Source organism: Pararge aegeria, chromosome 18 (assembly GCF_905163445.1).
Source record: "Pararge aegeria chromosome 18, ilParAegt1.1, whole genome shotgun sequence".
Classification (NCBI taxonomy): Eukaryota; Metazoa; Arthropoda; class Insecta; order Lepidoptera; family Nymphalidae; genus Pararge; species Pararge aegeria.
This window is the reverse complement of record NC_053197.1, coordinates 4072227-4087482: the sequence shown is the minus strand read 5'-3', so window position 1 is coordinate 4087482 and position 15256 is coordinate 4072227. Positions and strand designations below refer to the sequence as shown.

General features: G+C 35.4%; 1 protein-coding gene across 1 annotated transcript in view; it reads left to right on the top strand.

Moving 5' to 3' along the window:
• LOC120631659 (4-coumarate--CoA ligase 2-like) overlaps nt 1-12824 on the top strand; it is a 28430-nt gene extending 15606 nt beyond the window's left edge. The window contains exons 2-8 of the mRNA XM_039901325.1: nt 1001-1211; nt 2471-2833; nt 4568-4753; nt 7146-7267; nt 9222-9392; nt 10175-10345; nt 11134-12824. Of these exons, the coding sequence (XP_039757259.1) occupies nt 1001-1211; nt 2471-2833; nt 4568-4753; nt 7146-7267; nt 9222-9392; nt 10175-10345; nt 11134-11424 (1515 nt within the window). The 3' untranslated portion in view covers nt 11425-12824. The remainder of the gene's footprint in view (nt 1-1000; nt 1212-2470; nt 2834-4567; nt 4754-7145; nt 7268-9221; nt 9393-10174; nt 10346-11133) is intronic.
• The last annotated feature ends 2432 nt before the right edge of the window (nt 12825-15256 follow it).

The following is a 15256-nucleotide window of genomic DNA, read 5'->3' as shown; positions in this document are numbered from 1 at the left end:
AGATCAAAGATTTTTTTATTGGAATGTGTTTCATTTTCTTACCTATTTTATTGTAGGTAATATGGAGTCCTTATATTTTAATACCTTTCATGTAATATAAATCGATAAGAGTAACTGATTTTTAATCGAATCGATTCGAAATTTAATAGTCTACTATCGGCTACTTTGATTTTATCACAGCTTTCATACAAACATACAGAGACTTTTCACACTCTGTTGCACGAAAAGATTATTAAAACATTTTACAAAAAGCACCTAAATATACTTGTTAATTCATTTGGAAACCACCAAAAACTAATTACATAAAATTGTATTTAAAATTATAATTTACCTATTAATATAATTTTAATGGTGAATGGAACGCAGTGATAGTTCAGTGGGTAGGAACTTCGACTTTACTTTCGGGGGGGGGGGGGGGGGGGCAGCACGCACCTCTATCTCTTTGTTAAGTTATGTGCATTCTAAGCTAATTTAAATGTCACTTGTTTCAACGGTGAAGGAAACTTTCTCGAGGAAACCTGCATGCCTGAGAGTTCTCCATAATGTTCTCAAAGGTGATGAAGTCCATCAATCCGCAGTGGGCCAGCGAGGTGTACTACGGGCCTTAACTCACTGTGAGAGGAGACCTGTGGTGGGCCGGCAATGGGTGGATATGATGACGATGATAATATTAACATCGTCATATCTCTCTCTTTTTCTCTCTTCCTCCTCTTGTCGTTCCTTTATCACTGAAGATCGTGGTCCCGGTGAGATCGTTAGCATATATGTACACGAAAAATAGTTTTAAAAATTAGTACTTAAAATAGTTGATGTCGTATCGTTTTCATTCTTAAACTCTTCTCTTCTTCTTTATAGTTTAAAGCTTTTTATTTTATTAAAATGTTAAATTGTAACTTCTTCAAATTTATTTGAATCAATAAATAGGTACGGGAATTTTGCCAAATTTTTTGCCATATATTTCTTATTTTTTAAGAACTAATTATCTTATTATACGTTTCAGAAATGTGCGGAAACAAAGAAGAGTTACACGTACAGACAGGTGAGAAAGAACATGGCAGTGTTCGCAACGTCACTGCGTAAGAAACTGTGTTTGAAGGAAAATGACATAGTTTCTGCGCTCTTGCCTAATAGCCCGGAATTCCCTGTTGTCGCATTTGGAACATTACAGGCTGGATGCATTTTTAGCCCTGTGAATCCAGCTTATAAGGAAAGTAAGTCAAACGTACAATGTATTAAGATGAATTATTTATAATATCCCTGGGCCGCTGGAGGCAAGCGGGAATTGTGGAAGTCCCTACAAAAGACCTATGTCCATTAGTGGACGTCCATTGGTAGAAATAATGATGATGATCCCTGAGTGAATTTCAATCCGATTAAACAACATTTCAACGCATGACCTGACTCTTTTAATTACATAGAGTGCATCAAATTCATTTGACGTTATATATCACGTACCAACGTTAATATAAATACTAAGTTAATTTTTAACAGTAAAAACCTCATATATATATATAGTCAAAAAAACATTAATTTCTCTAAAATAATACCGTGTCAGAGCAGTTTTTTGTTATGTTAAAGATGCTTATACGTTGTTTTTGCTCAAGAAATATAAAATGCATAATATATTGTGTTACTGTTTGTTTTTGCGTTCTCATTAATTATTCCAAAGATTTAGATAACTAATGATGCACTGAAGGTATATTGAGATGATGAGATGGTTGAAAGACGTGTTTTAATTATTTAATAATAAAAAAAAAAAAATACTTAATGCAAGCTGTAAAATAAATGATATAATTGCATTTTGCTATGCACAGTATCGCACTAGGAACGTGAATTATCTTTGTCTCTGGGCCATTACAACTTATATTCATAACTATTGCTATTGTCCCTTTTATTCCTGATAGAGATTGGTTCTAAAGTAAATCATCCGTGGATTGAATTTTAAAATAATGTTTTAAACAATCCGTACTAATATTATAAATGCGAATGTGTTTGTTTGCCCTTCAATAAGCCACATAGCAACGGATTTATGTGAATATTTGCATAGTGATAGTTTATGGGCCGTAGAATGCCATAGGCTTTTACTTCTGGAAACATTAGCACGCGAGCAAAACCGCGGGTAAAAGCTAGATAAAGCTATATAATAAGAGCATAAAAGGGAACTCACATTATACCATCCGCTCCCAAAAAAATTCTAAGTCAAACCATTTTGATGTGCTGAATGTTCAACATCGCATATTCCTAAGCGCGTTAGAAATAGAGCACATGGATACTAAGCATATAAATACAAAAGTAGAAAATAGAACAAACTGAGACTAGTCTATAAATAATAGACTCAAGCCAACCTCGCCTCATGAAATATCATGTTCAACTATTAATTCAGCAGGTTACAAAACCTCTATAGATGAAGCAAACATAAGTTCAATACCAATATTTTTTTTGGTTTTAATAAACACTTTGTTCTTTGCAGTCGAGATAAGTCACCAAATAAGTACAACACAACCGAAAGTAATAATTACAATACCGGAGAGTTACGATAACGTAATGAAGGGAATTAAACTATCAAAGAGTAATGCTCAAGTCATCATTGTTGATAGTCCCAACAAACCTGTACCCGCTGGAGTGATAAGATATTCCGACCTCGCTGAATCCGGTGAAGCAGACTATATATTTCTTGATACAATTGAAAAAAAGAATGACGATGTAGCTCTAATACCATTTTCGAGTGGCACTACGGGATTACCTAAAGGAGTAGAGATAACCTATAAGAATTTACTGGCCGCGGCTGAAATTATGGCCGTAAAAGAGAACTGTTTTCCAATTTTAACACATGGTAAGTTGATGCATATTATGTACGGTGGACAATCTTTGGAATTTCTATTAAAAAATAATATTGATAACAAAACGAATATTTAGATATGAAATTGCAGTCTTGTGATATAAGAAATGTTCTTTCCCTTTAACATCAAAATCATAATAAAAATGTTTTAACTGTTAATTTTTGTTTCCTCCACAGTTTTTTTTTTCAAATAGCCATATTTAATATCTTTATCGGTTTATGTGTAATAACAGAACTATTTTTTGTTTACGGGGTCGAAATCTCTTAAAAGCAAGACAAACGACTCTCAGGGGCAGAATCCGGTTATGTCGGATGCCTACCCACTTAAACCGGGTGTCTGACCTCTTATTTGACGCACTTATTTGGGAGGCTCTAGGATCTCTTAAGAACGCACCAATGCTTTCATTGTAAGGAGCCATTTTTGGCTCGTCGGGAAGAAAATTTTCCTCAATTTTCATTTGCCATTGCTCATTTGCCTGTATGTGAGGCATCAAGCCACCGTCTTTCCGGAACTACATGGTTGGCCATGGGAGGCCAGAGCCCCCACTCCGGTCATCTGTGGCACTGAAGTAACTTAATCCCCTGATAACAGCCATAGGCTCAATTTTTTTTTTATAATCTCCTACTATTCCACCTAGAATCCAAATTTCTTTATATATCTCTTTAAAGTACAGTATTTTAAGAGTAAGATGACACAATCAATTATCGTTAAGTAACGACTAAGGAAATAAGGAATTAATAGCTAATCGATGCCTTTATTATACCTATTGTTTCAACGACATTTATGTCTATGATGATGATGAGAGAGTACAGTTAAAGTGCTTTAATCACTTTAAATAAAACTATTAACTCACGACCTTAGACAAAAATAAAAAAAAAAATTTAAAATGTGATTTTGAATTAAGCAATCCTAACTTTATCATATAGTAACAAATCGTGGTTACTTCACGATTAATGAATTCCTTAACGACAAGGCTGCTTAGAAACAGACCACTCCGCTCTTATCTCTCACAAACAGAAAAATTCTAAAGATTGTTAAACTTTAAAATGATGTTGGAAAAGAGCAATCTGTTGAGTTTCTTGCCGGCTCTTCTCAGTGGAATCTGCCTTCCGAACCGGCGGTAGAGTCACTACAAACAGACTGACTTGACGTTTCAAAAGTGCTTATTAATTAGGCCTACTTGAAATAAATGAATATTTATTTGTGTAGTGGTAGAGCTTTACCGCCATGCTTATAACTGCCACTAATCAGCATTGATGTGTTCCGGTCTGAGGGACTTGATTGCCAGTGTAATTTCAGGCACATGAGACTTAACTCCTACGCCTCAAGTTGACGGTACAGTGTTGCTCTGTTTATTGTGCAATGGTTTTCCACTTACCATCAGGTTGGCTGTCTGCTCGCTTCCGTGATTCAGTGGCGTGCATACATGGTATACACAGGGTATGCAAAGGTTATATCCTTTAAAGAAAATCTCCCGTACGAGTTAAAAAAAATATAGGGGTAGGCATTTTAAGAGATATGAAAAGCCAACCGTTAAGTTTTTATAACTCGTACTGGAGATTTTCTCCATTTTGTATTATCTGCATACCCTCTATGCACGCCACTGCCGTGAATTATTACAATGCAAAAAGATAAAAATCATCAGGAAATAGTAGAAAGAGGATAGCACTACTAAAGTTAATTATCGATTAATTTACTTGATCAAAGGTTTTATATCTATATTTCAGGTGATTTCCAAGATGTTGTCCCGTGCATACTACCGTTTTTCCACATATATGGAATGGTGGTCACTTTACTTGGGCATTTTACTAACGGCTGCAAGTTGGTGACTTTGCCGAGGTTTTCCACTAGTCTATACTTTGATGTGCTGAGGAATCAGAACCCTTCACTCTTATACGTCGTACCTCCTGTTGGTAAGTTCTATTATTCCTTCCTTTCTCAATGGTTATTGTCTTATACGTGCAGTCAAATCATCAAGTATAAGTTATTTTTATCACAAGTACTCCGGAGGATCTCCTCATTCCTGATTTGATCACGTAGAGATCCCAACATTGCTTTCTCCATCGCCCGCTGAGCGTTCTTATGTGGTCCATAGTAAGCGACCACGTTTCGGATCCATAAGTCATCACTGGCAACACACACTGTTCGAAGACTTTGGTCTTCAGGCACTGAGGGATTTTGGACGAAAAGATGTCTCGAAGTTTCCCGAACGCTGCCTATCCGAGTTGGATCCGAAGACTGCGGAAATATTAATCTTTTCCACCTTCAGAAATCTAGCTACCAAAAAACCTGGTCGTTTCGGAGAGATTTCGCTTTCAAATTTATCAAAAAGCGTACTGTGCGTTTATTGATATCTAAATACACAGGTTTAAGGCCTAAGATTGAGTCTAAAAGTTGTGTCTTGTTTAGTTAAGTACTTTTCAACACACTTAGATGCACGATTCGCGAGTGAATAACAAAATCTAGTGAGTGGCCTACGAAACTTTCATACAGTGGAAAAACAGCAAAAAATGGAAAATTATTTTCTGGGAACGCATCTAAAAGTTTATCCTGTCTTTTTTCGCGTAGGTGTGATGAAAATCGTCATTATGAAACGCGTATAGTACATTACTTGTTTCACTCTTGGCTTTTTTAACGCTTTTAACTCATGCGCTAACACCACCTCGACTGTAAAATGCAATGTAACATTACTTGATTCATGATCTACCGAACTACTTGAACTTATCATACTTAAGAGTTTCTTAGCATTTACTCTGTAAAAGATTATTTCTTATAAGGTTTAAGCAGTAGTTAAGATTACTAGAATATCTTAGTTCGTGACTAGGTTCATGTTAGCGTTAAATTAATAATGTTTGCTTACTAAAATCATAATATAACTTATTTATTAAAATCGTCCGTATTGAAAAGTTAGTCGTTGCTCTGTGAAGTAGAATAAAATATATGTGGAATTAAGATTTTCCTTTAGGATTTGCTTACCTTGACTAGAAGCACTATAAGTGGTTCTAATTGCCAATTACAACATTCTAATTTTGTGGTAGACCCTGACATAACGCATTACATTCAAAAGTGTTCAGGTCATCAACATTATAATTATTATCTGTATCTAACATATTTTATAAACTGAATTTTATTTACTTAAGTATCGTATCAGTCTCATTAATTTAATGGCTTGCACGCTTGATCAGGATCACTATTTTTAAATAGTTTTAAAAGACAATGTGAGCTGATGATAACGAAAAGAACACCTAGCGGAGATGGCGGTGAGTTTTTTAGGCGCGCTTCGAAACCTAGTAGCTTTAGTTTTAGTAGAAGAGTTTGGAAACCTATTAGCTTTATGTATTACGTATTGTGTGTAGAATCCACTTCCGACTTTCCTGGCACTAAAAATTTTGTCAATCTTCTTGGCGCAGCGGTGAGCGCTGTGTGTTGATTTTAAGTTGGAGTTCGCGGGTTCGATTCCCTGCAGAGGAAATTTGGGATTTTTTTCCGATTTTTTTCTGGTCTGGTTTCTGGGAGGCTTCGATCGTTGCTAGTCACCACCCTATCGACAACGACGTTCCGCTAAGCGATTTAGTGTTCGGGTGTTATATCGCGTAGTAACCGATTAGGGCTAAAATATAACTGCCATACTCATTAACAGGTTAGCCCGCTACCATGGTCCAGCGAGGTGGATTTTGGGCCAGCGTGGTTGACTTATCGCCTTAACCCCTTCTCATTGTGGAAGGAGGCCCGTTTCCTGTAGTAGGCCGGTAATGGGTTTATATGATGATGATGATGATGATGAATGTAGTTATCGCCAATATGTCACTATAAATAAAATAAAATAAAATAAATATACTACGACAACACACACATCGCCATGTAGCCCCAAAGTAAGCGTAGCTTGTGTTATGGGTACTAAGATGACTGATGAATATTTCTATGAATAATATACATAAATACTTATAATATACAGATAAACACCCAGACACTGAAAAACATTAATGTTCATCACATAAATATTTTCCAGTTGTGGGAATCGAACCCACGGCCTTGGACTCAGAAAGCAGGGTCGCTGCCCACTGCGCCAGTCGGCCGTCTATTATTTATGTATGTAATGTAAGCATTGTAAGGGCTACCTATGAGCTTATTTGAATAAAGAAACATTTGACCATGTCTTTGATAATCACTGGGCCGGGCAAAAAATTCAGAAAATATGTGACCATACCGCTCACCATTCTTAATTTAAAGGAGGAGGTAAGGAGGTCTTTATTTAAATCCCCGTGTTGTTCAACAAATATTTAAACGATGATTTTATCATTTTAGCAATCCTCCTCGCAAAGCACCCAGACGTGACGAAGGATCACTTCAAGAATGTCAGAACAATCGTATGCGGCGCTGCGCCTTTATCATCCTCCGATGTCACTGCACTTTTAGAAAAAGGAAACGTAAGTCAACTTCTAGCCCTTCTTTTGTTCTTGTTTACAAGATTGTACTTTACTTTTTCTTTCGGTCCCTCTCCGACTTGCAAAGGTTGGCAGTCGTCTTGGCCCCGTCTATTTTTTTTCAAGGTGATATAATTTAACTGCCCTCGTAAATCCAGCCCACTCTCTGATGTTGCCTAGTCAGGACTTTGTTAACGACGGCAATTTTTCCCATTATAATAGGTTGTAGGAGCTCATATCTCTTATGCATTCATCGTCCTCCGATCTCACTGCGCTTTTAGAAGAAGGAAGCGTAAGTTATCTTCTAGCCCTACTTTTGTTCTTGTAAAAGATTGTTCTTCTCTTCTTCTTTTGGTGCCTCTCTGACTTGCAGAGGTTGGCCTATCTATTAATCTCAAGGTGATATAATTTAACTGCACTCACGATTCCAGTCGACTCTCTGATGTTGTGTAGTCAGGACTTTATTTCGACCATTATAATAGGTTGTAGGATGCCTTTATCGTCCTCTGATGTCACAGGGATTTTAGAAAAAGGAAATATAAGTCATCATATAGTTACGTTGTTGGTTTACAAAATTATACTTTTCTACTTGTTGAGGTACCTCTCTGTCTAGCGAAGGTTGGCAGAGAGGTACGGCTGCGAATATTCCTGTATATTTTTCGCAAGGTTAAATCATTCAATTGCACTAGCGATACCCTTCTACTCTCTGATATTGAGTAAACAGGACTTTTAACTGCAACCAATGGTAACTTTTCCGGTATTATAATAAAATATAGGAGCACATATCTCTCGTGCTTTAGCAAGTGCCCCGAACAATGTAACTGTTCTCACCATAAACGGCAAAAGCCGGGGTTTTTGTTTGACGCGTCGCAGTCGCTTCCACATTTCAGACTTTGTGAGTCCAAGTACAGGGTACTTACAATATCCGTTTGTATGCGCAGATCTCAAACGGTTCTATACTTTACCTAATGCTTCTTAAATAGTCCAGGCTTAACATCTGAATAGCAGTATGGGCCAGATTTAAAAACGCAGGAGTCGAATGCGGATCTGCGGTTATTTTGTATATTCATCATTAGTGAAGTTTATTTTAACTGTCAGGAAATATCTAATCTTTACATGGTCAAAAACCACGAGAATTTGGATAAAATCTTTATAATTATATCCTTATTGTTTCGCTTGGTAATTTTCCTGTTTTTATGACTTTTATGTTTTATATTTTTTGTCACGTAGTGTACTTATACAAGAACTATATTAATAGACAATTATATAATGAGCATTGAATACTCATATCATATCAATAGCGTGGCAAAAGTGAGGAAATAATTAAAGTCCGTCAACCCGAATTGTAGCAGCGTTGTGGGTCTAAGCTCAACGATTGTAAATGTTGATGTTGGAAAAGAGCAACTGATTAATAAATGAATGAATAAATAAACTTTTATAAACATTGGTGTTCAACCAAAGAAAAAAAGTAGTTACAGAGATATAAACATGGAGCAAGAGAGTACCATTTGGTGGCCTTATCGCGATTTCTTCCAGGCAATAATAGGCGTAACGGAAAAAAAAAACATAGAAAAGAGGTGCAATAAACAAAAGATAATAGATAAGCCACTGCTGAGTTTCTTATCGGCTTCTTCTCGTTAGAATCTGTTTCCGAACTTGTGGTAGAGTCACTACAGACACAATGCTTGACGTTCAGAAGTGCTTATAGAGTAGGCCTACCGGTTTGAAATAAATAAATATAGAATTTTATAAAAGGTGGGAAGATAAATTGGAGTTTAAGTTAAATGTAATATAATATTTATAATGTAATCACTTAATCACTTGAGTATTAATCGGATTTCGTCCGACAATTTTTAAGCAAAGCTCACCCAAAATGTTATGGACAAGTTAAGAAAGAAAAATTTAAAGACTAAGTATTTGTTATATTATGCATTAAGTTATAATCATTGTTTTAAAGGGAAAGTTGGAATTCTCTCAAGGCTTCGGTGCAACTGAAACGACTTCTCTAGCTACATCCACATTCATCGGGACGAAGGACGTCGATTTCTCATGCTGCGGTTTTGGCTTGGCTAGTACAGAAATGATGTTCATAGACCCTATGACGGTACAACCTGTTCCTATTGGTGAGGTGAGTAAACTCTTCTGTACTATACAAGGTTAAATAATAATAAATAAATATACTACGAAGCCCATCTAGCCCCAAAGTAAGCGTAGCTTGTGTTATGGGTACTAAGATGGCTGATGAATATATCTAAGAGTAATATACATAAATATTAATAATATACAGACACACACCCAGATCCAGCGTTATTGTCACTAACTTATGATAATAGTTATAAGTAAACTTATGTAAGTAGACTAAAACCACCTCTCCTATGGGAGAGGACGCCTACGCCCAGTGGGACGTTAAAAGGCTGGGAATAATGATGATACTGATAAGAAATTTATTTTCAAAATATAGGCCACGCGTAGTACATGTGTTCAAACAACATGATGCACAGTGCTTACGCCAAAATGTTAGCTATTTGTGAATAAAAAATTAATATTAATTTATAAGCAAAAGGAGTCCTAGATACAGCGTTTAAGACCTCATTTTTTACGTTTATCCCGTGTTACTTTCGTACCGAGGGCTAGCATGCGTGCCACGAAATAATTATCTCTACCCACTACTCGTGTTTTTTTCTATAACAAAAGACGAAATAATGGGTAGACATAATTTTATCGTGATGCTAGCCCTACCGTTGTCCCCGCCTAACGATTACGTGTCATAAATATTGATAAAAGCTTTGTGTGATAATTAAGAGTCAGTATGGAATCTAACATCGGAAAGTTGTTACGACCATAGATAATTTTTACCGATTTTAATAATTCATGCCTTACATTACCATACACTTAACCATATTTTTTCAGTCAGGGGAACTGTGCATACGTTCTCCCACTGTGATGAAAGGTTACTACAAAAACGACAAAGCTACAAAGGAGACGATGACAGCAGATGGATTCTTCAGAACTGGTGATTTGGGACATTACAGTCCCAACTACGGTGTCTACGTAACTGATAGAATAAAGGAACTGATTAAGGTGACTATGAAGGATCCTAAAGCGTATATAACCACGTTATTGGTCTAGTGTATGAGTGTATAAATAAACTTCTAAACTTGACATTATGCTACACGTCTATCAGCATTTCTAGAGGCAAATACCAAGATATAAATCCACCTTGATAAATATCAGTTACCAAGCTAGTCTTAGTTGGCAATTCATAGAGATAAAAACGATAGCGTCAAAATCAAACTTATGATACCCTAGAAGCGCCATAATCATTTGCCTAGAGATTTACGTGATTCCAAGAGAAAAAAACGTTTCATGAACTCTTATGTGATGTACAACGTCGTTAGACTCCATCTAAAGTTACAACACCGATTTTGCAGATTGTAAAGTTTAGGGGACTTGTAAACTGACACTTGACAGATAAAAGAAATATAATTAAGTTTTTTTTAATAATCCTAAATCCATACGTAAAATTAAAAATATGAGTAGAAACACAAAATACCACACTTTGTGACAAGAACCGTAGACAAGTTAGGTTATATGAGTTGCCTAGTGAAAATGCATTGTTGAAAGGTAAATATATACCTAGGTATCTTCTTTGATTACGCGTGACTTACATAGGCATTGACTGCTAAGTTGTTAGCGAAAACAGGCATTAGCTGTTTTTAAAACTAAATTCGAGCTCATTTCTCCAGGCAGTGAACTTGGCGGAGCATTTTTTATCGGAGTGATTAGCTTGTGAGCTTGCTATACTAGTATTAGCTAAGGGTACAAAGACCAAAGGAAAACTTATTAAAATCGAGGATCTATTCTTACAGGTAAAAGGAATGCAAGTAGCTCCAGCAGAACTCGAAAGTATCCTACGATCGCACCCAGCGGTCCAAGACGCGGCTGTCATTGGCGTTCCCCACGAGTACTACGGCGAAGCACCCAAAGCCTTCATCATAAAGAAGAACGGTCTTAACGCGTCATCTGAAGAAATACAGGATTTTGTAGCAAACAAAGTGGCTTCGTTTAAGAAGATCGAAGAGGTTGTGTTTGTGAATGACATTCCGAAAACTAGTTCGGGGAAGATATTGAGAAAGGAATTAAAGAAAATGCATGCGTAGCAAAAAAGATTATGAATACTAAGTTTTAAAGGAAGCCTACCTTTTGTTAAGGTGGAAAGAAGTTGTGACATTAAATAGTCCCTGATTCTCTCATGATAAATCTACAACATAAACTAAAATATTAACAAACCAAACAAAATTATGGGCATGATACCCAAAACGTCTTTGCGTCGCTGGAGACACCTTTAGGCTACATAAATGAAAGCTCTTTGGTCTCCATCGCATGGATCAACTGGGAAAAAATTTCGTGTCCAATGACCATGGGACTGGGAGTGTAAAACTCAAGCATGGTATTGAAATATTAAATTGTCACGAAATAAATTTGATTTCAAAGTCTTCATCGAGGGACTTTATTTATACGCCACTAATTGTAGTTCAGAGAATGCTACGATTTTAATGTTACCTACATACAATCGTAGAGAGTAATCAGAGAGAGAGAGAGAGAGCTCTTGTGTAAAGACAGTCTTAGAATGTATGGTTTAGGTATTTGTATATTAAATTCTTTTCAATGGTATTTGTTCAGCCTTATATTATGAAAGCGAAAGTGTAACAGTCTTTCCGGCAGTTTCTTTTTTACTTTTTAAAATCCCGGAACCTTTAAATGCCAGTAAATAGCGTATAAGCGTCAGCATTTTTTAACAACCATCTGAACATTGGGATGGTCTGTATTTTTTTCTGGTGTTTTGATGTTTGAAAAATCTCGTGCAAGTTTGGATGAGTAAGTTTGATTGTTTATTATATTTACTGTTATATACATAGTTGGTATATTCGATCGGTTAATTATATGGTTTAAAAAATAGGTGTGGTAAATATTTAAGGACGTAAGATATAAATAATTTCTGAAATTATATAAAAGTTCCTTAAAGTTCAACTTTCGTTTGGTTAACGTATTATTAGAAAATAAACATATTCAGGTTGTATAAAAGCTTAATTTTGTTTGTTTCAATAAACACCTAATTAATGATAATACATAGGTACACAGAAAAAAAAACCACTACTAAAGATCAAAAGAAGGCTATATTTTCTAAGATTGTCATGCAATACAGAAGCTTTAATAATCCTGTTTTTGTTCAGTTTATCTAGCCTAATGTGCCAATTTTATACGATCCAAAATATATTTCTTCGACTGAAAATATAAATACATTAGTAAAAAAATTCCGAGAACGTGATATTAAAAAGAAAGCTCTATATTTCAGTACAAGTTTATCTTTTAAACCATGTTAAGATGATTTAATTTTCAGGAAAATGGTCTTACGCCCTTGAGCAATAATATGGAGTGGTTTAAAAATTTTATGATTATTATTGTGTGTTGGGGCCGTATTAATTTTAGAATAAAATATATTATCAAGTAATGGTATTTTTTAAAAATTTATTGATCTACTACTGTTAAATGCAATCAAAGTGCCTACGAAATCAATAAATATTTACCTATTTACTTAATTTTATAGTGTGAGTTTTAATAGTTTTACTGCATATGGTAGATTTTATACATTCTTTATTTTTTTTTAATAAAATTCTAATTTTAACACTTAAATTGGTTCACAGTTTTTTGTTTTTAAAATATTTACTATTGTTAATTTAATAATTAACCAATTACCTATGTACAATATCTATATTGTAAGAATAAATATTTACGTTTATGTGTTACAAATTAATTTGTATGTATCTTTTTGTTCAGATGTATTTAGGAATTCGTATTAACTCCTTTGTTTTGTCTAAAATAAAATTGTTGGAAAAAAGGCTTTCTTTATTTCAGACGTGTTATAATATCGTTTTATTAACCCATTTCCGGCAAACTGCAGGGCAAAGATCTTTTTTCAGAATGAGAAGGGTTTAGTCCATATTCCACGCTGGCCAAAAGCAGATCGGCAGACTTCACACGCCTTTACTTTTAAAGCTAGTGATGTCACATTAATTCGTAGATAACTAAATACTGAAGTGATATTTATAGAGTCGTTTGTTGATTCCACAAAAAGTTAGGCCTCCTTCTTTCTCCTTCTCTCGTGGTAATAGGGCGAAGATAGTAGGGCGCTAATCTGGTAGGGGTGGGTATAGCAGTGAAATTTTCACCTCTAGTTTTTTATCGGAACGCTTAATCGCTGGTCCGCAAGTCTTTGTCGATAGAAGGTGAGTTTGCAGTCAAGTCGGTGTTGTCACATAAATTCGTAAAGGACTAAATTCTGAAGTGATATACTTATGTATAGTCGTTTAGTATAGTCGTTTTTTATTCTAGAAAAAGTTAGCCCTTGACTGCAAATTCTACGGGTGATAAGTGATTATGCAGTCTAAGTTGGTCCCCTACCAACTAATCTGCAGTTACATTTGAACTTCTAGTTTGTTTATAGGAACGCTAAATAGCTTGTCAGCATGTCTGTGTCGGTAGAAGGTGAGTTTATATCTAAAAGGTAGTTCAGTAGAGCATCATCCGGACTCAGTGGTACGGTAATGATAATTCCTTCTCGTGCCACGGGTGGAACGAGGTGGTGGCACGACGAGCAATAAACGACTATTTTTACGTTTTTTCATAATGGAAGAATTCATTTTTACATTCCATTTATTTTAAAAAAAAAAAACGTTATCTATTAAAATGGATGATTATTTGATGAATAAATAAAATAAATTTATTACCACAGTACATCGCCATCTAGCCCCAAAATAAGCGTAGCTTATGTTATGGGTACTAAGATAACTGATGAATATTTTTACGAATAATATACATATTTTTTTACCTTGTCACATAAACTCTGTGTGGGTTGGGATGAAGTGAGTTAACTATGTAGTTTTTGTTAGTTGTTTTGCTCTAATATGATCAATAAAAAAAAACAATGTTTATCACACATTTATTCAGTTGAGGGAATCTAACCACAGCACTCAGAAAGCAGAAAGCAGTAGAAATGAATCTATAAGTCCGCAAGGTAGCGTTGCAAAAACAAGAGTTATAGTCAGCTTGGTGATGTTAACACCGGTCTCTAATAAGTGAACCGATCGCCAGCTGCCGAGGTTGTGGTGGGTGCGGTTGTGTCTTCGCAACCTCTCAACCACAAAGGGTGCGCCAGTTGACGCTTAAGTCATTCGAGGTCTAGTGAAAAACGTGGCAACCAATCGTTGAACGTTTGAAACACTGCCTAAAATGCTCCGCTACCTCCCGGACTAGTATTGATTAATTATTCAAAATCAACTCGGTCATAGTTTCACACACTTAGATAACGTTTTCGCACAAACATTATGTAAAAATATTAACCGCCAAATGATATTAATTTGAACTTTCAACTCAGTAACATAAGATCTCTAGTTATTTGTCACAAGTCGATCACGGTGCCTATGGTAATCGTTATTTAAAACAAGTTAATTTATTTAAGACCTAATTGTTAGGTTTATAAGGGTTATAAATGATTGGTAGATATTTGTGAGTGACGCACCATTACACAAATAACCTCTGCCCGAGCGCAGTTTATTCACAGTGATACCAGTTAAGCCAGATCTACCCATTTTATGAGGTAATTTTTGATATTCATTTTAATACATCTATGAACACGTTAGCCATTTGAAAGCCACATAAATGTTTATTGAATATCATAGACTGCTGCCAGTGGCGTGCATAGAGGGTATGCAGATGATACAAAAATATTAAAATTCCAGTATGAGTTATATATACTTAAGGGTAGGATTTTATAATTCTTACAATGCCTATCCTTAACGTTTTTTATAACTCGTATTGGAGATTTTCTTCATTTTATATCATCTGCATACCCTGTGCATACCCTCTATGCATTGGCATTATCAACCTATAACCAGACTACTTTCGGGTATCCATTATCTACATGAGGTATTT